This window comes from Amia ocellicauda, chromosome 10 (assembly GCF_036373705.1).
Source record: "Amia ocellicauda isolate fAmiCal2 chromosome 10, fAmiCal2.hap1, whole genome shotgun sequence".
NCBI lineage: Eukaryota > Metazoa > Chordata > Actinopteri > Amiiformes > Amiidae > Amia > Amia ocellicauda.
The window spans coordinates 15878740-15902143 of NC_089859.1; the positions used below are offsets into that span (position 1 = coordinate 15878740).

General features: G+C 47.9%; 1 protein-coding gene across 1 annotated transcript in view; it reads left to right on the top strand.

The window, feature by feature from the left end:
* gpc4 (glypican 4) overlaps positions 1 to 23404 on the top strand; it is a 40269-nt gene continuing 16865 nt past the window's right edge. Inside the window, exon 1 of the mRNA XM_066715214.1 lies at positions 1 to 842. Coding sequence (XP_066571311.1) covers positions 686 to 842 — 157 coding nt within the window. The 5' untranslated portion in view covers positions 1 to 685. The remainder of the gene's footprint in view (positions 843 to 23404) is intronic.

The window sequence follows — 23404 nt, forward strand, 5'->3', positions numbered from 1 at the left end:
GTCCAAAACCCCTGCGTGATCGCGCAAGGCTGGCTGTCCGCCGCCAGCTCGCCGCACTGCCTCCCACCGGAGCCCAGCTATCAGCTCTGCACTCTGTCCGCCGCCGCGCAGAAACACTTTTACTTTAACTTTGTTTCTGAGTTTCCATTTCCTTCATTGCGGTCACCGCAACCTCGCCGGAGCTGCAACGACGGGAATGCCAAAGCCAGTTTCTGCTTTTTTTCGTTTTGAACTTTTTGTGTTGGCTTATTTCTGAGATTTGTTGTGTTTTTTTGTTTTTGTTTTTTATCAGAAACGTTGCGGTCAACCAAACGTTTAGGGTTTTTGGGTGCTTCATTAGCTGATCTTCTGGCCAGCTTGGAGGAAGACAGACGCACAAGAAAAGGCAGAGTAGACCTCCCTGTGAAGATCCAGCCCGTGTCCAGTGTGTGGTTCTGCTGCGGACTGTTGTTCACTCTTTGCACACAGGAGTGAAAGGAGGGCCCAGCACTAGGCACTAGAAAAAAGTCCAGCTAGTTAACTGTGCTGTGCCAGTGCGCGGCCACTCCGAAACGACACCGAGAGGAAACTTTACCGCATGTGAACAACACGCTTACTGGGGGGAAAGCAGACTACAAGACTAACGCGTTATTTTTCAACTATACCTCTTGTCCATTTAGTATTGTGTCTTTGAAGAGATCTTACGATGACGGGGACGCTGGTGCCGTCGCTTATTTGCACTTTAGCCGTGATTTGCGTCTCCGCGCAGGCAGAGCTCAAGTCTAAGAGTTGCACGGAAGTCCGCAAGGCTTACGGCTCCAAGGGCTTCAATCTGAATGACGTCCCGCACCAAGGAGTCAGCGGTAAGAGCCTTTTCATTTGGGATTTTACACACAAAGCACCATGGCTGTGCGAGTTGGGACTCTTGGCCGCCGTCGGCTCATCCATCGTGGTGGGACGCCAGTGTGAACTTCAGTGGGGGGAGTACAGTACACATGTTGAGGCATCCATCTGTGCGCTGTTACAAGACGATCTCGCTTATTAAATCCTTGTATCGATATTTCCATACGAGTACAGATCAGCTGTGAGAGTGTGTGGTCGTAAATCGACTTTTTGAGCCATGCGTTTTGGGGTTTTCTGGAAAAGCTTTGTCTCGTTTCCCCCCCCGTTGTGCGTCGCATTGGGAATGTATTGAATTTGCAGTTAGGAAAGAGCGTCGATTGCGCATCGGTCCGCAGTGTTACTCGTCATCAGTCTCGGTGCTGTTTTGTGTTGAATACTCGGGCTGAGTTGTATAATTGTTGCAGTTTTAGGATGATGCATTGTGGCCATTGTCAATTAGTTTTATTCCAAAATCAATATTCTACCGCCTACCTGTTGCTTGTACAGTTGGTTACAATGTGGTCGAATACAGATACATTACTAACCAGTGTGCTGTTCGTGGCAGGTCTATTTCCGAAATGCTTTAAAACATGCATCTTTAAAAGTGGACAGTCTGGCTTTTTTTTTGTATCCAGACGTTATACAAGGCAGAATCTGCAAAACTAATACCGATTTTTTTTTTTTTAATTGGCTGTCTCCGCATTTGCTGTTCTGTTTTACAGTTTGTCGGGAGGATGAATCACTTTTTTCAGAAGTAACTTCGAACAAGCATGGTTTGGGGCGACCAAGTCACGTTTACTTCTTAATGTACTTCAGACTTTATGATGTGTAATGTGTTGTAACCGTTGTACGACACAACTGGAGTTGGAGGGGGGGGACAGCACCAGCGACGAAGAAAGAAAGAGAGACGGGACTCTCTCCATCCGGCCGGTCTCTCCTGGGACACAATCCCACCAAAATGTAATTGCCGAAGACCCACAGATTAGCCGTCGTGTGAAGAAGGCGAGAGCAGGGCTTTACTGTAGTCAGGAGCTAATGTGCCATTACCGAGTGGAGGGGATTGTGCGCAGTTTTAACCTCTTTGTTCGCGATAATGGACATGTAAATGGAGAGATTTAATCTGGAGGAAGCGTCACCGAGTCCTTGAACGTTTTTTTCTCTGCGAGGTGTGAAGTGAATGTCTGCGGGCCATTGTTATGGGGCCCTATTGTTTTATTGTGGATTAATTGCGAGTGATTCAACCCCCGGCTTCCTTGATTGCTGTACCCGAGCAAGAGAGGGGGAATGGTGTGGTGGGGGTGGTGTGGTGGGGGTGGGGGTGGGGGGCAACGAAATCAGCAGCTACCCCTGTGTAGTTCAACTGCAGTGCAAGACGGCAGGACGGTCAGCGAGGGGAAAACCACCCGCTACAGGCGTCAATGGACCCATTCACTGGAGCCCTGCTAGGCTAGACTAACGGAGAAGGGGGGAAAAAATAAAATCCTAACTGACTTTAGTGTACTTCTCCTGCTACAGACACACATAAAATACAATTTTACATTTTATAGGATAGTTTTATTTTCAACTCTGTAAAACAATTTTATAAGACAATAAAATTGAGGTATTCTTAGAACGTTTTAGTTACCACTGTAACTTTTTAAGACCCAGGTCTTAAAAAAAGTTAGTGGTAACTAAAATGTTATTAGTTATCGTACACACACACACACACACACACACACAGGTTTGAATGGCAACATTTTGTGTGAAGTTCTGTTGTTTATAACAGATGCCTCACACATCATAGGACACTGTTACCCATCTCCCTGATTTCATACAGTGCAGATTTTGGGGTCCTAAGTAGGGCACTTAAACCAGTTGAAATATAAATACAATATTTATTGTTTTGGTTGTCGTATCCTGACATTTTTCTTTAACGTAAGGTCCTGCACTGAGTTAGTGATTGTCCAACACTCCTGGTGTTGATATGGACTGTGAGGTTACAGTGGAGGGGCCCTGTGACTGTTTTGTACCAACTGCGTTTGTCAGCCGAACAACTGCAAAGACCTGTGTCCATGCCAAGTGCCTGGGCTGGCAGAGAGGTCTGTCGGTTAGGTTGTATGGATGGGAGGCTGTGCTGGCTGGTGGTTAGAATGTAAGGGCTGGGAGGTGGAGTGGCGCAGTCAGTGGGTTTGCAGCACTCATAGGATGCAGTGAAAGGTGAAGCGCAAGGGCTCAGGGTAAAATAAATAGTTTCATCAGTTAAAATAAAGAAAGCTGGAAAGGAAATGGTGCTTACTCTTGCCAGGGTAAAGAATTCTGTCCAAGAAAGCATGATTGAAAGGGAAGGTCTGTCCCAGCCTGGGCCAAGATATCTTTTAGTCTAAACATGTATTTTTGTGTTCTAATTAAGTCAAAATCCGATGAGAGAAACCAATTCTGTTCTGCATTAAGTCAGTGCCTTTGATTTTTGTTTAGAGTGGCTGGATTGCAGCTAGATTAATGCCAGTGGTGCTGACTGATCAGCAGAGAAGATTACATGAAATTGTTTAATTTCCCATCGAGCATCCCAGCAGGAACATCTTCCAAATAAAAACAACAAAGCAAAATAAATAATAATTCTGAAATGGGGAAATTACGTCCCTTCATTGAGTCTCCTGTGCAGTGCAGTGCCACAGACGTTGCACACAAGCAGGTTGTCGTAAAGCAGCACGAGTTTAGAGTCCCCTCCAACTCTGCATTTTATTGTATTTTTTTAAATAATATTTTGTCTTCAGCATTTCAACTTTGATTTGAATGTGTGTTCAGGCAGACAAATGCCACTGGGTGGGCAGCAGACCATACCTGAAAAGACACTCTGCAAATAAACAATAAGTTTCTCCTGCAAAGCAAATAGAAAGAAAAATCAAAATCCCCTTAGTTCAGAAAGCTGACTTATTGAGTTTTTTAATCAGTGATTCAGCCCCCCTCTGACCCCCCCCTTTTGGCAACTGTGAATAAAAAGGACTTCATGCAAATCAGTAGTGAATACTCCAGTCGGTTGGGAGAGCGCTCAAGGAGTGGAATGCATTCTGGTTTCAGTCTGCCTACCACCGCTTAAAAAAATCTTTATATATAAGCACTTATTAACATCGGCCCTGTTTTGTTATTTTTCTCAGAAGTCTGTTTATAATTCCATGGTTAATGGGCCTGAATAAGTCTTTTCCTAGACCATGTTAACACAGGTAGTAAAAAAGGAAGGGAAATGTCTGCAGCTGGGCTCTCAGGCCACACACCCTAAAGAAAAATCCCTGTGCTGAGGGGTGAGGCTTGGTCATGAGATCTGGCTCCCACATTGGGATGTACTCTGTGCCTTTACAGCAGGCCTGCATGGGTTGCACAGCTCTATAATGTGATTTACTTTTGCTCAGTGTGGTGGCTTGTCTGTTTTTGCTGGAGGACTCGCTTCCTGACCCCCTTTTCCTTAGGGGTCTTCAAGGCTGTCTTGTCATGAAGCTATGCTGCTGTGGTTGGTACCTACCAGACACGGCATGGGATGGCGTGGACTGTGTAGACTGGTCTGCTCTGACTAGCAGTCGTGTGAGTGTGTCAGTGTTTCAGTGTGTGAGTGAGAGAGTGACCCAGCAGCTGTGGCAACTGTGCTCCTGAGCCCCTTGGTACACTGTCTGTCCCCGGCAGTTGCACTGAGGTCCTGTCCTGCGTCTGTGCACCTCGGCAGCCGTTGACACAGTCCTCCCTTCCGCCTCACCCAAGATGCCTAGGATCAAAGCCACAGATCCACGAGTAATTATTTTCTGTTATTGTAGACGTGTCAGGTGTGCCCAGGAGAGGGGGATGTGGTCAGGGTTGCGTCACGCTGTGCTTAACAAGCCGTTACCCGGGGTGGCCTGCTTTCTGGCATCGCCTGGCCGTCCAGCACCTCTGCAGTAATTGGGGTAGAAGATGATTGGCTTTGGCAGGTCGGTGCGTCACTCCACAGTTAGCAGCAGCAGTACAGGAAAGCAGGAAGCGACGAGAGGCCGGCCAGGGGAAATTAGTCTCCCTCCTTCTTGATGGATTTTATGGATCGGTTGATGGGTGGATTTGATTGATTTTGTTTTCCCTACCCTTTATCTGTTGATTTTGTAATTGCTTGTTTGAGTCCAGGGGCTGCAGGGGGCAGGGTGTCATGCTCTGCCGTTTTCTGCCTTTCAGCTGATTAGATAAGGCATCCTGGTGCTGGTAACTGCTGTTGTTTTGGCCCCTGCAGCTCTAATATGCCAATTAATAACTAACTGCAGCAAACAGTCCGAGGTCAGGGCATGAGAAGGGGATAGGAAAAAGTATTTTGCCAAGCTAGACATAATGGGAAAAGGGGAACTCTCTGCATGGTTGTCATCCTTCTGTCTGTTTTTTTTTATGTTTTTATGTTGATTTTATGTATTTTTCCAACTTTAGAGTTTTTTCCTGTTTTTAATCTCCGTTACACTCCCATGTTATGAAAGATAAACAAATCAATAAGTAAATAAAGAGCAGTTTATAGAACCATTTTAAGCATCAAAGGCATAAATGTTCCATCAAACCTCAAAAGATGTCCTTTAATTATAGATGTCTGGGTCATAAATGGACTGTGTCCAGTTGAACACTTTTTCTTTTTTTGTCAGTGGTTTGCTGTGTTTCTCAGGGTCAGGGTCCCTGGGCTGGCTGGTGTGGGCTCAAGCACTGCACCAGGAAGATGAGAGCAGTTTTTGCCTCCAGTCCACACGACCCCCACACTCTGCTGGCAGTGTTTATCGGATTTGTAAAAAAATAAAAATAAAATTAAGTCTAGTCTACAACAGGTTAACGCTCATGGTGGACGCAAGCTATAGAAATATTGAAACGCATATTTGCACTCACGTAGTCCTGCCCTTTCCACCGTGTAGTGCTCTGAGCTCAGCAGCAGTGGGCCATTGTCAGCCCTTGTCTGTGTACCACGTTCGGGTGTATCCAGCTGAAATGTGATCTACTAAAATTGGTGAAGTGCTTATTGCAAGTACAGTCTTCCCATTCCCCAAGAGCAGCAAACACGTCACTGTGTGATTGTTGGTTTTTTTGGCCACATGGTGGCCGTAACATGACGGAGGACTGCTTGGAACTTTCAGACAGGAAGGAACTCCCTGTGAGTCGCTGGGAAGAATATATCTCCCTGCAGAAATGAATAGAAGTACCTGTGTAACAGCTGTGCTAAACGTTTACCCCCCTCCCCTCCTCCTCCTCCTCCTCCTCCTCCCTTTAACCTTATCTTATAACTGTGACTCCTGGGGCCGTTTGTGTGTCAGGGCTATGGGGATCAGCTGTGAGGTGGGTGTGAGCTGCTTCAGGCTTTGTGGAGGGTGAGATTTGTGATCTGCCTGAGAGGAAGTGCAGTGTGCCGGGTTAAAAACGATTAAGAGAGCAGTCTTTTTTAAATCTATATATTTTTGCAACAGTTAGTGGATTAGGGTAATCTTGGTGTCTTTTCCGCCCCTTCATATGATTGCCGTCGTGCCAACATCTTCTCTGTGCACCTTAGCTGTAATTAATCTTCAGGTTGGTTTTTATTCATTTTTCATTTTGATCTTTTCTGCTCTTGGACTGCGGTGCTTGTTGCGCTCCGTTTCCCTGATCTGTGCCGACTGCGAGACAGAGTTCCTGGCTGGAAAAGCATTGTCGAACACACGCATCCCTCTCCTCTCCACACCAAGCGAGAGTGAAGTCCGTTTGGAAAATGGGAGTGTCCCCACACCTGCCCCACACGTGTGTGCGTGCAGCCCGCAGACATGGTGCAGTCCCTCAGAGTTCCGTGCCTGGCAATGCACTGGGATGCCGGCAGTGATGTGGATTCAGGACCCCAGCAGTCTTACCGGTGCTGCCCCGCAGTGTGAGAGCGCAGAGAGTTTGTTCAGGGCGATGAGGCTCAGCCTGTTTCGCTGTTCTTGTGGTCTCCAGCTTTTCTCGTCTTTGCACGTGGCTTGTCTGCTGCTCGTTGGCTGTGTATTTAACCCTACGAGGTGCCAGTCCCTACCTCCCCAGTCTGGTCTGTACTGTATTGTGGTTGTATGTGCAGCCCTTGGGCCCATGATCACTGTGGTTATGGAAGGTTAACCCTGGAGAGACGGCCCTACACGTGGTATGACATCACACGATTGAAAACAAAAAGACAGGATTTATAGGGTTTACAGACTAGGTTTGGGGTTCGGGGCTTCTACACATGATCGATATCAGAACTCGGTGGAAGCGCAGGAGGCGTTCGTGTGTCATTCCTGTGGGATTCCTACATCACTCCCTAAAGAATGCCCATTATTGTTAAGTGTTACCAATATAACACACTTGCTCTTGGCAAGGACAAAGGGGGAGATGGGTGTTTGGGTGGGGGGGGCTGGCGTGCAAGAATTTTACTATGCCCTTCAGAAGAAGGCATGAAAAAAAATCATCCCTTCAGCTTTCATTACCCCCCACTCTCTCTCTTTAATTTCTTATTCACCCCGTCTCCCCTTTTTGCTGCTGCATGCCCTTCCCTCTTTTCTCAGCCTTTCTCATCCCTCACTCCCGCACACCAGGCACTTGTCTTTCTCTCCATCTGAGTGACCCAGCGCTCTGTATTCTCTTTGGGAACAATGGGGCTACCCCCCCCCGCCCCCCCACCACATTCCATGAGACCACCCTGCCCTCTTCCCCCCTTCCTCTCATTTCCCCTCTTCCTCACTTTTCTCTCTTAAGTATCAGTGAATGTTCTATGTACTTGAAATGGACGTGCTGTCACATGGTGAGTCCATGAAAACGTGCGATATCTGTGCAACACAAATACCGAATTGCTTTTGACAAAATTTGAACGCCACTAATACGAGTGCACTTTATTATAAAGGTTATTATGATGATGATGATTCTGAAACTTATAGCACAAGTTTGGAATTGCAGCAGTACACATGAATGGATATTGGCAGTGTGGTTAAAAGCTTTCAACACTCCAGTCCCTTGCTGGAGGGTGTTGATAACTCTAGTTAGCACTTTTTGTGTAAAATAAAATCACGTTTTTCCTTTTTAATTTAATGTTACATAATGCTTTTAATGCATTAATTCGCCATTCTTCTAGCAACTGTGCACCTCCACACTTACACTGAATGCCTGGCCTGTATGCAACTATTAGGTGGTTATGTCTGGTATCCCCACACACTCCAAAGCTACCCCCTCCCCCAGTGCTTTCCTATGCTGCAGCAGCGCACCCCCATCCACACTCTTTGGGATCTTGCCCCTGGAAGTCATCCAAATTGTTTTAATACCAAAACAGAAGCCTGGCGTTAGCAAACACTTCCCTGTGAAGCCGAGCCAGAAGGTTTTTAAGGCCCAATTGTTTTTGTACTTGGCATTATTAAAGACCTGCTGCTGGGAGGTGGGGGTGCGTGAATATGAGCTTGTATTGTGTTCCCCTGTCACCGTGGTGTGTGTTAGCATGTCCCGGCAGCGTGTGCAGACTGTGGTCTCCGGTGCTGGGAAGGGCAGGGGTTTGGGCGAATTGTGCAATCTGTTTTTCCACAAATTTCAGGGTTTAGTAGGTGGTGGCAGTGCTGGATCTTAGCTCTGGAGTACAGCCTTCACTCTTCACTGTGACCTCATGGGGTTGCTTCCCAGAATGCTGTGCTGGAACCACATGGGCCACCAGCCACAAGTTCGACGCATGCTTCGAGTTGTGTTGCAATGCACAGTGTGCGAACTCCAGTCTTGTTATGCTCGGTGTTTACCTAGTAGGCCAACCAATACAAGAGCTGTGGAAATTCCATGATCTCCTCTCCTCCTTAGCTCCACCAGTATACACTCACCTAAAGGATTATTAGGAACACCTGTTCAATTTCTCATTAATGCAATTTTCTAATCAACCTATCACATGGCAGTTGCTTCAATGCATTTAGGGGTGTGGTCCTGGTCAAGACAATCTCCTGAACTCCAAACTGAATGTCTGAATGGGAAAGAAAGGTGATTTAAGCAATTTTGAGCGTGGCATGGTTGTTGGTGCCAGACGGGCCGGTCTGAGTATTTCACAATCTGCTCAGTTACTGGGATTTTCACGCACAACCATTTCTAGGGTTTACAAAGCATGGTGTGAAAAGGGAAAAACATCCAGTATGCGGCAGTCCTGTGGGCGAAAATGCCTTGTTGATGCTAGAGGTCAGAGGAGAATGGGCCGACTGATTCAAGCTGATAGAAGAGCAACTTTGACTGAAATAACCACTCGTTACAACCGAGGTATGCAGCAAAGCATTTGTGAAGCCACAACACGTACAACCTTGAGGCGGATGGGCTACAACAGCAGAAGACCCCACCGGGTACCACTCATCTCCACTACAAATAGGAAAAAGAGGCTACAAATTGCACAAGCTCACCAAAATTGGACAGTTGAAGACTGGAAAAATGTTGCCTGGTCTGATGAGTCTCGATTTCTGTTGAGACATTCAGATGGTAGAGTCAGAATTTGGCGTAAACAGAATGAGAACATGGATCCATCATGCCTTGTTACCACTGTGCAGGCTGGTGGTGGTGGTGTAATGGTGTGGGGGATGTTTTCTTGGCACACTTTAGGCCCCTTAGTGCCAATTGGGCATCGTTTAAATGCCACCGCCTACCTGAGCATTGTTTCTGACCATGTCCATCCCTTTATGACCACCATGTACCCATCCTCTGATGGCTACTTCCAGCAGGATAATGCACCATGTCACAAAGGTCGAATCATTTCAAATTGGTTTCTTGAACATGACAATGAGTTCACTGTACTAAACTGGCCCCCACAATCACCAGATCTCAACCCAATAGAGCATCTTTGGGATGTGGTGGAACGGGAGCTTCGTGCCCTGGATGTGCATCCCACAAATCTCCATCAACTGCAAGATGCTATCCTATCAATATGGGCCAACATTTCTAAAGAATGCTTTCAGCACCTTGTTGAATCAATGCCACGTAGAATTAAGGCAGATCTGAAGGCGAAAGGGGGTCAAACACAATATTAGTATGGTGTTCCTAATAATCCTTTAGGTGAGTGTAGGTGATGTTGTGTCAATGTCAATGGGCCAGAGCAGCTGGAACCCAGGCTACAAAATTAAAATGAAATTAAAAAGTAACGGCTGCCATTGTCTACACAGCTGCTGCCATTCACTTCTGAGTGAGAGGCTGGATGTATTGCATGTATAGAGCCATGGGTGCGTTAAGGTGCTCACCCAAACAGCACCCTAGCAGTGGCATTGTGCAGCGTGTTTGTACCTGTGGTGGAAATGTCAGCCATCGATCATCTGCCCCAGGCCCTGCACGGTGCCCGAGGGCGAGCTACCTGGAGCAGGTGCATTTGTGCCTTTGCTGCTTTATTTTTAGTGTTGTGGTGCTGCTGCATCATACATATATCACAGTTGTTAATTTGGCCATATTCTTCTTATCCATTTTGATTGAAAAAAATGTATATATACATTTATAATGCGTTTTTCATTTTGAAACAAAATCTGGGTCCTTTTCATTTGTTTGATCATTAGCAAAGTTTATTTTCCCACCCTCTCCATTCCTCCAGGTTTTATTTCAGATGGATGGCATTGTTCCCCTTTAATACAGTAGCTGTGTGGGACTGCATACTGGGCCGGTAACTCAATCCCCAGTGTGAGAGATCACTGCTCTGTCACTTGAAACCAGCCTCATTGTGAGTGAATTGCCATGTATGTGTCACAGTATTATTCTTCCCTCACAAAACACCTGACTTCCTGCCTACGGTTCCCGTGAGTATGTGATGAAATGTGCTTGTGTGCTCAATTTTATTTTATATATATTTGTTTATATATATTTATATATACCTATGTAGCACAGCACACGCATTATGCTTTTTTGTTTTGTTTTCTTCTCTCCCTGCTACCCCCCCCCCCCCCCACCAAAGACATTAACAATACAAGAGCAGTAACCAGGGGATTACTGACCCAGCCTTGTGCATTATTTTCCAAACAGGTGCTGCACTCGCTGCTTTCATGCGTGCCCTGAAAGCTCAGGCTGTTTTCCTGAAACTAGATCCCTTAATAGTTACCAAGTTACCCCCTCCACCTCAGATTAATGCAGTGGGTGGTGTCAGGAGTGGGATGGTGCAATGAAACAGCCTCGCTGCACAGGAATGCATTCCCCAGTGCCACTACAGGTCAGTGTCTGGGGGAGCAGATTACCTGCAGCAGTTTAGCTGGGCAACTATACAAGAGCTGCAGCACATTTTGAAAGTGTGCAGCATCTGCCTTATGAATTCAGATGTTTGGCTGTATGCTGGAGATTGAATTGCTTTTGCCAGATGCTGTTCAGGCATTGTTTGTGTTCATCCTCTCCATGAAGAGGTGAACCACCCTTCATCTCACCCTTCTGGCTCCCAGTCATTTGCAGCCAGAGATGTTTTTCACTGCCTCCTTCACGTGCATTAAGGAGGGCACAACATGAACACCGTGCTCGGCACTGCGAGAAACAAAACAGCTGACAGCAAATTGTCCTGGTCATTCCACGTGTGCTAGTCGACCTGCAGTGCATTGTGGGGCAGTAAACGTGGGTGGAACAGGACCTTGTGGGCACCTCGTACATCCCTCCCTCCCCCATTGTGTGCGTCTGTTTTAAAACACAGAGCGTCGCAGGTGTCCTGTTCACATCCCGGCATCCGCTGCAGTGTCTGAGGGCAGGTTAAGGAGAGGGAGACGGTGGCCTTGACTGGGATTAACCCTGCAAGTGCGGGGGGTATTACGCATACCATCAGTATCCTGTCAAGCTGATTAAACTCCCCCCCCATTTGTTTTTCAATTCCCTAATTCATTTTAAAAGTTCACAAGTTTAAACTTACTGTCTGTGAATCTAAAAGGTGCAGCATTCGTTTTTCGGTTGTTTGTCTATACAGCCTCATCCTGGTACTTACAGGGCAGGAATGCCAGTGCGTGCTTCTGGGCTCGGGTCCCCTTTTAAAGTTGCCTGCTTTCGATCGTGTTGTGACCCGCTGTGGGCCTAATACATTCAGGCCTTAGCAGCAGCAGGCTGAGGGATGAGGGATGCTTTTGCGACAGTGTTTTCTGATGTTAATCAGTCTGTGCTGCAACTTGTTCAGTGTCTGCAGAGTATTTTTTTTCTCCTCTGCTGAGAGTCTGTGAGCTGCACTCCCCATCCAGAAGAAGAGCCATTCATCATCTTTTTGCTTACTCCGTGTGGGAGGACACAGGGCGCACGCGTCCAGTAATCCTACGCTGGTGAACATTTCATGTGAAGGGATATGTACACAACTGGCAGTTTTTAGTCCCTTTGTGTTCCTCCATGACTGAGAGGCGCAGTGTGGAGCCTGCCACTGCGATCCTGTATGCTGCACAGTGGGGAGATGTTATTGTAACATTCACTTGTCCAAGGCTTACCCTGGTGACTTTAGGCATAAACGTAAATGATGTGTAGACATCCTGGGAGTCCTGCTAGAGGGAGAGAGAATTAGTGGAATTGGGAGCAGGTCTCTGGGGATAGTGGAATCGCTCCACCAGCAGACTGAGCTGTGACGGAGGGAATCGCTCCTGTCCCCATCTGTGCTGCGGGGAGCCCAGCGTCTGGAAGGGAAGGGCAGTTGCGTGGGTGTGGTGTTGGGGAGGGGGGGTGGGGTTATCTTGTGGGATGGGATGTGTGGGAAAGGAGCTGGGTCAGGTCCCTCTGTGACACCAGGCTTCGGCTTTCTGTTTTCTTTGGCTCGCTGGTTGATTTTTCAAGAATGTGCTCTGGCCTTCACTGCCAGGATAAATAACCAGAACATTCCAGCCACACTGCTGCCTATCCCGTTATTACCTAGCATCATACTAAGTGTAATTAGTCTGACTAGTGCCCTCCATGCCATACCCCCTCCCCCCCACCCAAGTGTGGTCCCAGCAGAGCCTGTCATTCCATTCCTCTGAAAAAGGCACACACACAAAAAAAAAAAAAAAGAGAAACACCCCTCCCAGCCCTCCGTCTTCCTGCACTGTAATTGGTTCCACCTGGGTCTTGGCTGAGCTGGCCGCACACTCTCGCATGATGTCCACCCCAGCCCTCCCCAATCCTGCCCTATGTTCTGGGGACTTGTTGTTTTCTTCCCAAATACTCAAAAGCAAGGGTGCGGAGTACATTTAAGGCCCCCACACACAGGATTTCACCCTCATGATGCAACCTGGGAACACTAGGCACTGACGCGCGCACACCCTATACCTCCTCCTTCAGCCTCCCTCACCATCCCCGGACCCCTCCCCCAATCTCCTCTGTTTGGGCAAAGGAAGGGTGTAGAAATCCCAGCATCTGTTTCCAGCTAGTTTCTCTTGAGTTTTTCCATCGCTGCCTGTCTTCACCTCCAGCCTGATTACGGCACAGTCAAGTTCCTAACCTGACTCTAGTTAACAGAAGAGCAACTGTGATGTAATGGAGAGCAGTTAGAAAGGAGGGGAGGAGAGGGAGGGGTTTGGGGTTATGTTTCCAGGCTGAGAAACAAGATTCTGTTGCCACCTTTGTTTAACATCACATCAAATAATGCAAATCGGCACTCAAACTGTGAAATATATATAAATTAATTAATCTCCCCGTTTTTAATCTCTGCAAATAAAATCTTTATCCAGAAATCAGCTGAGGACTGTTGCCAGCCACCAGTGCCCGCCTGTATTCCAGTAAAGCCAGGGAGATGTTTTGGAATCTCCTCAGGGAATTCTCGCTAGATCTTCCTGGTTGACGGACGTTTTAATTGGCCAGAGACCCTGAAAGGTTTAGTGATTTAACAAAAGGAACCTGGGGCTCTGAGGTGTGTTTTTTGTGGAGGCACTCCGCGATGTGCAGTCAGACATTGTGTAGGGGTGAAGGTTGAAAGTGAAGATGCTTCAGAACACAGTCCTGACATCCCCTATATATTTTAAACCCAGTACTAGTACCCACCCCCCTCATAAACACACTTAATTTGTCTTTGCTTTGCCAAACATTATATATATATATATATATATATATAAACAAAAACAGTAGGTGCTTTTGTAACATCACATTATAGTGGCGGTAAGGAAAAGCCATTGCTGAATGCCAGCTTCAATGTAGCAAAGGAAATGTCATTTATATTTTTAGCTACTCCTCCAAATCCCCTTCGGCGGCGCAGGCCAGGCCCTGGGTGACAGAGGCGTTTCCTGTCAGGGCTCCGGCCGCACTGGTTGTGTGCAGCCAGGAGAGGAGGAGGGTTGTGGTTGTGTGAAGGTCTCCTAATGGACCTCCCTGCCTCAGCCAGACAGCTCGGAGTCGCACTGAGAGTTGTGACATCAGAGCTGGGCAGAGGCCCTGACCCCTGGGATCCTCAGCATATCCTGGAAGTGGAATAAGACTGTGGGTGGGTGGAACCAGGTCTCAACATTACTGAACATGAAGGGGGAAAAAAAGTCTCCTGAAAGGTTCATAATGACCGTAAGGGAATGTCCTATGGCTGAAAACAAATTTTCAAGAAGTTGTCTGCCTTCACACTGTGTGGGGTTTCAGTGCTGATGCTAGGAACTCTGCATTCATATTTAAAGGCAGTCAGGGGAAAGTCCCTACAGAGAGGGAACCTGGTGGCTTGTGTGAGATTGCTTTCAGGTGTGAACACGCTCGGGGAGATGGAGGCAGAGCAATCTCTGTGTCTGTCGCTCTAATTGTGTATGTGTGTATATATATATATATATATATAATTTTTTTTTTTTTTTTCCCTTTCTCTTGTGTGCACCCCTTGAGTTTCTGCACTGGTTTACGCTTCTTCTGCGTCACTCACTCTGTATACGTGTGTTGACGTGTGTTCCTGTGTGTACCTGTATGTAGCTGGGGCCCCTGCTCTTGAACATGCATGTTGCAATAAATCAAGTTTAAGTACTGGGGGGACGGGGGTGGGGTGGGAATGACGCATGGGAGACCACTGATTTGTGGTTAAAAAAATAAAATAAAAAATAACTTGACATTCTTCAAAGACTCCTCAGCCTCAGATTTCCAAGTCTATTTAAGAACAGATAACGCTTACTAACACTATGACTCAGTGTCTGTCTTGTCTGCCAGATCTTCTGTGTGAGATAGTGTTCTGCCTTTTCAGATCTGTGTTGTGCGAGTTAGCGGGAACAACACATTTTTTCACATGGATCGATCGGTTGGCATTCCCAGTCCTGCTAGTAAGATTTCTTAAACTCTGTGTGTAGGCCGGAAGCAACTGTTGTCAAAACACAGGCTGCTTGATTGTCAATCTAGGGAATGTACTGGGAGAGAGAATTTGTTTTGCACTTTTAGTTAAAATGGGGATGAAAAATCATTGTGGTTTGGTTTTTAAATCTAACTCTTTTTTGGTTGTGTTTTGACAGCTGTGTTGGGAGGGAGCTAATCCTTGATTTATTTAAGGAAACGTAGTTATTTGTGTGTGAACGGCTACAAGTGGTTGTGGCTGAGTGGCAAACGTTGGTGGGGGAGGGCTACAATTCCCGGCCATGGACCCAGTACACATGGGCTTTTGACTCTATATGTGTCTCTGTGTTTATACACTTGTAAACGCACACACATTTAGTTAGAGGCACACAGACCCTGATCGAGTTGGCTTGTAGCTGTTGAAGAACGAGGCTTCACTTTTGTTTAGGGTTCGAAGCAGTCAATGTACTTTATTCATACAGCTGCAGGAGAGAAGAAAATCTCTGCACGCAGGCAGAGCCAAGCAGTTTTTTTAGGTGGTAGCCTACAAGCATAATTTGGTACATTACCTAATATAGTGATTGTATAGTTAGTTCCTTGTTCTAGTACAATGGAAGATTATGGCAAATGCAGCCATCAGGAAAACTAAAAAAAACAAGGTTTCAGACAGTATTGTGGTTTGACATGTATATTTATATTTATTCCTCAGAAACTCGATCAACCTTCCCCATACCCATCTGCACGTACTCAACTTAATAAGTCTGAGGCCTACATGTTTGGCTTCAACATGGGGCATCAAGAATATATGTATTGTTTTAACATGACAAACAGCCTGACCTCAGCTCACTTCTTTAATCGCTATAATCTCTCTACATTTCTTCTCCAAGGTGAAGTGAAACCAACAACACACCCACCTTGGTACTTATCCCCCCCCCCTTCCTTTCCTTTTGATTTATGACTCCTTGAATTATGCCTTTGCCTAGGTACGGGGAGGTCAAGCCCTGGCTTTGTACTTTCTGTTAGTCAACCCTTGAAGTCACACGTATTGTAGCAGTGCCACAAGGAGCACTGGGCAACAGCCATTCGGGTCACTTTGTTATTTACGGTTTATTATTTTTTTCTTATGTAATTTTCTTCCTGCTCGGCCTTGTATCCAGTCCTGCAGCATGGAGGCGCTGTGTCAGCGAGGGTCCCCAGGCGGCCAGTGTTGAAAAGCGATTTCCGTTGACAGAGAAAGGGCAGCGCTGTGGTCAGGAGGGAGGGGGGCAGTGGTGCCAGTTCTGGGTGGGGGGGTTTCCTCCTCGTTAAGAGACTTCCACTGTGCGCAGGGATGGAAGGAGGGGGGGGGGGGGTTTAGCGATAGATGGAGGACAGGAGGATGAAGGGGGTGAGTGGACTGTTTTCTCCAGCCCTCATCCCCTCATCCTGACAGGAAGCATAAGTACCGTTACGGGCGGCAGTAGTGGCCGTGTCTTGGGGCGAGGTGGCTAGTGGAGGAGGTGGAGTGATGGGGGGGGTCATTAAGTAACTGAGCTGGGCGCTCCAGGAAACCCACGCCGGCCTAATCGCTGACACTGACACTTCCTCAACTATCTGGATGACAGCCCGACAGAGCTGCAGCAGCCACTAATTGGTGAAGGGAGAGAGAGAGGAGGGGAGCTAGAGAGCGTAGGAGATCACTGTGGTCAGGTGTTGGCAAGCTGTGGAAATGCTGTGCTGGACAGTGAGGCCACCCTGTCCTGGGGAGGGACAGACGCCCCGAGGGAGAAGGGCTGCAGTGTGCTCTAGTGGTCTGAGCCAACTGCCTGAAACGGGAGGAGAGGAGGCTCTTGTGCTCCTGGCCTAGTAGTTAGACCTGAGAGACTGGGAGGTTTTGTGTGATAAAGGGGAGAGACTGGAGCTTAGGGGCATGGGGAGGAGATGCACGGGAGCCAATGCTGTTTGACTGTTCAGAGAGGAGTGTCTTCCAAGGCCCACACAGTGTCAAGTAAAATTTGTTTTTAAGAGGAGAGTGAGATAGAGAGGACCAGGAGAAATAGATGCCCGTGTCCTCCGATCCAGAAAGCCTGCGAGCGGTGTTTGTCTGGGTGTGCCCTGATTGTGTGGATGCTGATGGGAAGCAGGCCCTGTGGCTTCCTGTGCCACTCTATAGGATAGCATTCAAAGGCCTCTCCCCTGCCCTCGGTGCTGCCCTCTTCCCTCACACTGCTCAGACCCTGCAGCCCAGCCCCTCCCTCTCGCTGCCGTGCTCCACTTTGTGTTGTTGCACAATCATAACTTCATACAGATGTTTCTGTTGTTTTACTCCATACCTTTAGTTCGCCACCGCCATATTAAAATGAGCAGTCTAGACTGTGGGGAGTGGTCTTTTTAGCGCTCTTCCATGGCGGTGAGGCAGGGCTGCATACCCATGAATCCAGCAGGCCAAGTGGAAATTTGTAGCTTCGCCAGGCCCAGTTCTCTGTGTCCCGTCCCCGTTCCACCAGTGCCAGGAGCCGACCCCTTGCAGCCGCACAGCCAGGGTGAGCGCTGCACGGCTGCTCAGGAGGCTTTTTGGCCTGCTACCTGGAAGATGTTGTGCGTTGTTTTGTTTCTGTGGTAACAGCACTAAGCCAGCAGATCAGAGCCTGAGCGAATGGTGTGCACAGCCAGCCAGGACGGGCGGGAGGGAGGGAGAGAGGGATCGTGACCGAGGACGCAGTGCGGGAAAGATAACACTGGTTGGCTGGTTTGTTGGTTAGTCTAGGTGGGGCTCTAGATTTAAATATTGCAGGCCTCCACTTGTACTGTGAGACAATGTCTGTGTTTAGTGGATATGCACTGCACACTTTGATCAGACAAAGTAAATTATGTGTTTAAGACATTTGTGTTTTTTGGCTCACTGACCCCCCGATAAACATTCAGGGGAACGATCTCGCGGTCGTCATCCCCCCTCTGATGCAAGGTGTGTAGCAGTTGTGAATATATGGCAGAAGGCCAGGCCAGGCAGGGTAGTGGAACAGAACTGAACAACTGGGTGGGAGGAGAGAGAGCATGAAATTGTGTGGACCAGTACAGACAAGTGGGACCACAATTCAGTGATGGATTTGTTTGTATTGGTGCTCTGTGCATCCTGTAGTGGGGTGAGAGAGACCTAGAGAGATGGAGATGAGGAATGGTTGGTGGGAGGGGGGGTGTTGGAGAGACTGTAAAGGAGATGAAGGGTGGAAGAGAGCCCTAGATGGTGAGGGAGAGAGAGACACCAGGAGAAAGACAGAGAGGACTGATAGAAGGCTGAAGGCTGCTGGGGTCAGACCCAGGAATTCCTGAGGTCAGCTTCCTGTGAGCTCCAGGCGAGCCTGAAGAAAGAATCCCTGTGAAATTCCTGAGGGGGAGGGGAGAGGAGGGAGGGGGGTCCCAGCAGCCTCTTTCTCTCCAAACAGCGCAGGCCCCCACCCCCCAACCCCTGCTGAGTCTGAATGAAGTAGAGAGAGTGAGAGAGGTGGAGGGGGGTGGAGAGCAGCACAGAACACCATAAAGCTGTGTTTTTTTTACACTTCATGGGGCCAAGTTTTGAAAAGGACAAAAGTTGGAGTTTAGTTCTGACTTAAGTGGCTTTCAGAAAAGAAAATGGTTAAAAAATAAACATAAAATCAAAATAGCTCAATGTATCCAGCCACCTCTTCCTCCTTTGGTTTGTAAGGCGGACGGTGAATGCGGTCGGAAGCCATGTCTGAATGAGGTTCTGTGTGACTGCAGATGTGATTATTTCATAAAAACAAATTATATAGACTAACAAATCCTGTTGCGTGTCTGTAATAGTGCAATACACTGAACGTGTTCACGCTGCCCTCATCAGTCCATGTCCTGGTGTTTCTGACCAGGAGATTCCCTTTTACTGCAGTAAGAACACACAGACAGACAGATGCATACCAGATACACACCAGGCAGTCTTACTCTGCAGGGCTGGAAACTGGGCCTGAGGGAGCCAGGGAAAAAAAAAAAAAAAGTTGTAGAGATCACATGGATGCCACAGAAACAAACATGCAATGAGCTCCATACCTACCTCTTCGGCTTGTATAACCCCCATGCAGGTCTTCATAACCGCGTGTCTCTGGAACCCTTTAATGATTTTAAAACTGACGAGGGGACACAAAAACCCAAAACCACCACCGTAATGCAAATTGCTCTCAACTTTATGAATCATAATTAGAGGTTTGCTTTTAAATACTGCAGCAGGCGGGGTTTGCAGGCAATCGAAGGATTTTATAGAGGGTGTGCGTGTGTGTGTGTGTGTGTGTGTGTCTCTCCTGCTTGTGTCTGTCTGGTGGGAATTTAGGTGCGAGAGCAATTTGTGAGTGTTCAGTCTCCAGCCAATGCCTCTGCTCACATTCTGAGCATTGGGGGCTCATCTCTGGGGCTGAGTGATAGAGGAGGAAGTGGGAGACTGTATAGGCTTAAGGTAAACAGTTTGGAAGAAGGGATCTCTGGACATAAACAGTTTATGCCCAGATATACCAGTCAATGGCGGAGTGAGGGGAGGGGGAAGTGGGGTGCTGGGTGGTCTTGTCTGCATGGACTAGAACTTCTTGTTTGAGTCAGGGAGTGGTGGGGCCGGCTGGTCACTGGTAGCCCGATTTCCTGCCTCCTCGTTTAAAAGGCAGCCGCAGTGGCGACTCTCGCTTGTGCCTTGTTTGTATGTTGACCTTGTTTTCCCGGCAAATTGACTCCAGCACTGCGAGCTGCTGTCGACCGCCTCTCCCCAGTTTGATCTGCACAAAAATAAACAGCAGAGACCCACAGGAAGAGTAGGCATAGAGGCATAGCGAGAGCAAGAGGTGATATTAAGTAGCCCTCTGTTACTGTGATGGACGGACAAGGACAAAGGGGAGGAGAGACAGAGAGACAGACAGAGACACATGGGGCAAGGGGTTAAGGTTATGGGCACAGCAGGGGGCTGGTCACTTTGTTGCTGGCTCTTTTCCTGTGGGCTTTAAGTGCCCCCTCCTCCTCCTTTCCACCCAGGGCAGAGACAGGCCAAGGCCAAGACTTAGGGTAATGGGTGGCTGGACTGAACTATGGGGCCTTCATCACGGAAGGGCGTGTGGGACTGTACCAATGGTCGAGGAAAGGGTGGGGAGCAATGTCTTCAGTCCTGGCCTGTCAGTGGGCAGAACCTGGGATTGAGGGGGTTGATCCCAGCATGAGTCTGATAGATGGGAGGGGAGTGGGCTGGGCCAGGGCCAGGGTGGGCTTGGGGTCTGCTGCCTGACAGAAAAGGGCAAATGCCGTGACCTTTCTCAGAGGAGTGGCTGTTGACCTTTGCCCTTGAGGTCAAGACTACAGGGCAGTAGTGCTGTGCGCGCACGTGTAGGTGGAGGGAGAGGGGGGTGAGGCTCATGCTGTGGTGCAGTCTATATCTGGAGCCGTCTGGTCAGCTCCTAAAAGAGAGAGCGAGGTCAGGGGATGGTGATAAATCTTGATTTTGATCCAGAAGGGCACCCACCACCAAAACCACCACTTCCCCCTTTCCTCCCCCAAGTGTAAAAGGAGGTGGATATGGGGGTGGAAGAGAAAGGAAGTGACTTGTGTTGTGAGCAATTTAAACTGGCAGGAAGGGACGCATTAGTCAGCCACTCTGGAGCACAAAGCTGGTGGTAATTACTGGGAGCAGGGAGGTAAGGGGCAGGGGGGCAGTCCCTGGCGGGTGTTTACTGTGCGTTAATTAGCAGAGGTTAAGCAGAGCAGGGCTGTTCATTTGCTGACCTTTGACGCTCTCCTGGAGTCCTGTCCCACAAATCCACAGGTAGGGTCACCTGTAGAGGGCCCCTGTGTGACACATCCATGCCTTGTTCTACGCTGATTCCACTGTGTTTTAAAGAGAGGGAGAGGTTTCTTTTCAGCCTGGCACTGGGGCTGTCAGCCTGAACACTGCCCGTGTTTCCCCAGATGTGGCATTTAGTGAGTGGTGCTGCTTGTTTTTTTGTAATCATTGGTTAATTTTACCATGGTGTCGTTGTTTTGTGTGATTAACCGCTGGTCTGTCTCTCATTGTCTCCCTGCTGCTGTGTCTCGGAATCATCAGAGTTGTGTGTTGCTGTGGGCTGGAGGCAGAGAGGCTGCCTGTCACTTACAGGTGGGGTTTAGGGGTGTTGGTGTGTTGTTGGCCTTGGTTCAGACACTGCAGACACCGTGCCATCGCTCTCTTCCCCCTCCCCAGTGTGGAAGCCTCCACAAGACAGAGTTTCTCAATCCAGTTGTCCTCTGTGGATACCCCCCACACACCCTTCACCTTATGGTTACTTTGACAGCCTCTGGGAACTGGTAGCACTTGCAAGAGTTGGCCTACTGACTAACTAACTGACCGGCCAGCCCTGACACCTCCATCTGAGACCTAGTTTACCTACCAATGATGCAGCCCCATGCCCCAGGCAGCTGATCAGAAAGACTGGGGACGGTCTGCCGTCTCTTGCCGTGGGTGTGGGGAGGGGGTGTTCTTGAACCTCCTGAGTAAGCTTCTTATTTTTTAGGGGGGGGGCAGACACTGACTTAAGGCAACAAAAATGTTGACATTTGTATAGCAACACACACATAGCTTTTTCTTTTCTATTTTCACTTCTCCCTCACTCCCCAATGCTTGCGTCACTCCTGACTAATTCAATTTTAAACAAAACCACATCTCTGTAGTTGTTTTAAGATGAGTATCAAATTATAGGCTGCAATAAAATAAAGTGAAAGAGACAGATTGCCCAATCCTGAGTCAATAGAGTGTGCTGGGCCTGTCGGATCCAACTAGAGAGGAGCTAGAGATCCCTGCCCAAATCCCTTACTGTCCCTTCTTAAATATTCCCTCCTTCCATCTGACAGATTGCAGACCTTTAACTGTGCACAAAGTAAAGAATGCAATCTGCTCAGGGAAGCATCCCCAGTTCACTTGCTGCACTGTGCCCTGCGGTAAGGAGCCTAGGCAGCCAAGAGTTGGCTGTTCTGGGGAGACGCTCTGCCTCCCCCTGCCATTATCCACAGGGAGACTTGTGCTCAATTTCTCGCCATAGCCCGAAACATGTATATGTACAAGTTTTGATGCATACTAGCTCTGAACTCTTGATAACATTAGTCTGTATATATACACTCACCTAAAGGATTATTAGGAACACCATACTAATACTGTGTTTGACCCCCTTTCGCCTTCAGAACTGCCTTAATTCTACGTGGCATTGATTCAACAAGGTGCTGAAAGCATTCTTTAGAAATGTTGGCCCATATTGATAGGATAGCAACTTGCAGTTGATGGAGATTTGTGGGATGCACATCCAGGGCACGAAGCTCCCGTTCCACCACATCCCAAAGATGCTCTATTGGGTTGAGATCTGGTGACTGTGGGGGCCAGTTTAGTACAGTGAACTCATTGTCATGTTCAAGAAACCAATTTGAAATGATTCGACCTTTGTGACATGGTGCATTATCCTGCAGGAAGTAGCCATCAGAGGATGGGTACATGGTGGTCATAAAGGGATGGACATGGTCAGAAACAATGCTCAGGTAGGCCGTGGCATTTAAACGATGCCCAATGGGCACTAAGGGGCCTAAAGTGTGCCAAGAAAACATCCCCCACACCATTACACCACCACCACCAGCCTGCACAGTGGTAACAAGGCATGATGGATCCATGTTCTCATTCTGTTTACGCCAAATTCTGACTCTACCATCTGAATGTCTCAACAGAAATCGAGACTCATCAGACCAGGCAACATTTTTCCAGTCTTCAACTGTCCAATTTTGGTGAGCTTGTGCAAATTGTAGCCTCTTTTTCCTATTTGTAGTGGAGATGAGTGGTACCCGGTGGGGTCTTCTGCTGTTGTAGCCCATCCGCCTCAAGGTTGTACGTGTTGTGGCTTCACAAATGCTTTGCTGCATACCTCGGTTGTAACGAGTGGTTATTTCAGTCAAAGTTGCTCTTCTATCAGCTTGAATCAGTCGGCCCATTCTCCTCTGACCTCTAGCATCAACAAGGCATTTTCGCCCACAGGACTGCCGCATACTGGATGTTTTTCCCTTTTCACACCATTCTTTGTAAACCCTAGAAATGGTTGTGCGTGAAAATCCCAGTAACTGAGCAGATTGTGAAATACTCAGACCGGCCCCTCTGGCACCAACAACCATGCCACGCTCAAAATTGCTTAAATCACCTTTCTTTCCCATTCAGACATTCAGTTTGGAGTTCAGGAGATTGTCTTGACCAGGACCATACCCCTAAATGCATTGAAGCAACTGCCATGTGATTGGTTGGTTAGATAATTGCATTAATGAGAAATTGAACAGGTGTTCCTAATAATCCTTTAGGTGAGTGTATATAGATAGACACATGGGTTTTCAGTTAACGTGGGGGAGAAGGTGGGTGGATTGAAAGTGTCTGTAAGTGTCGCCTTGT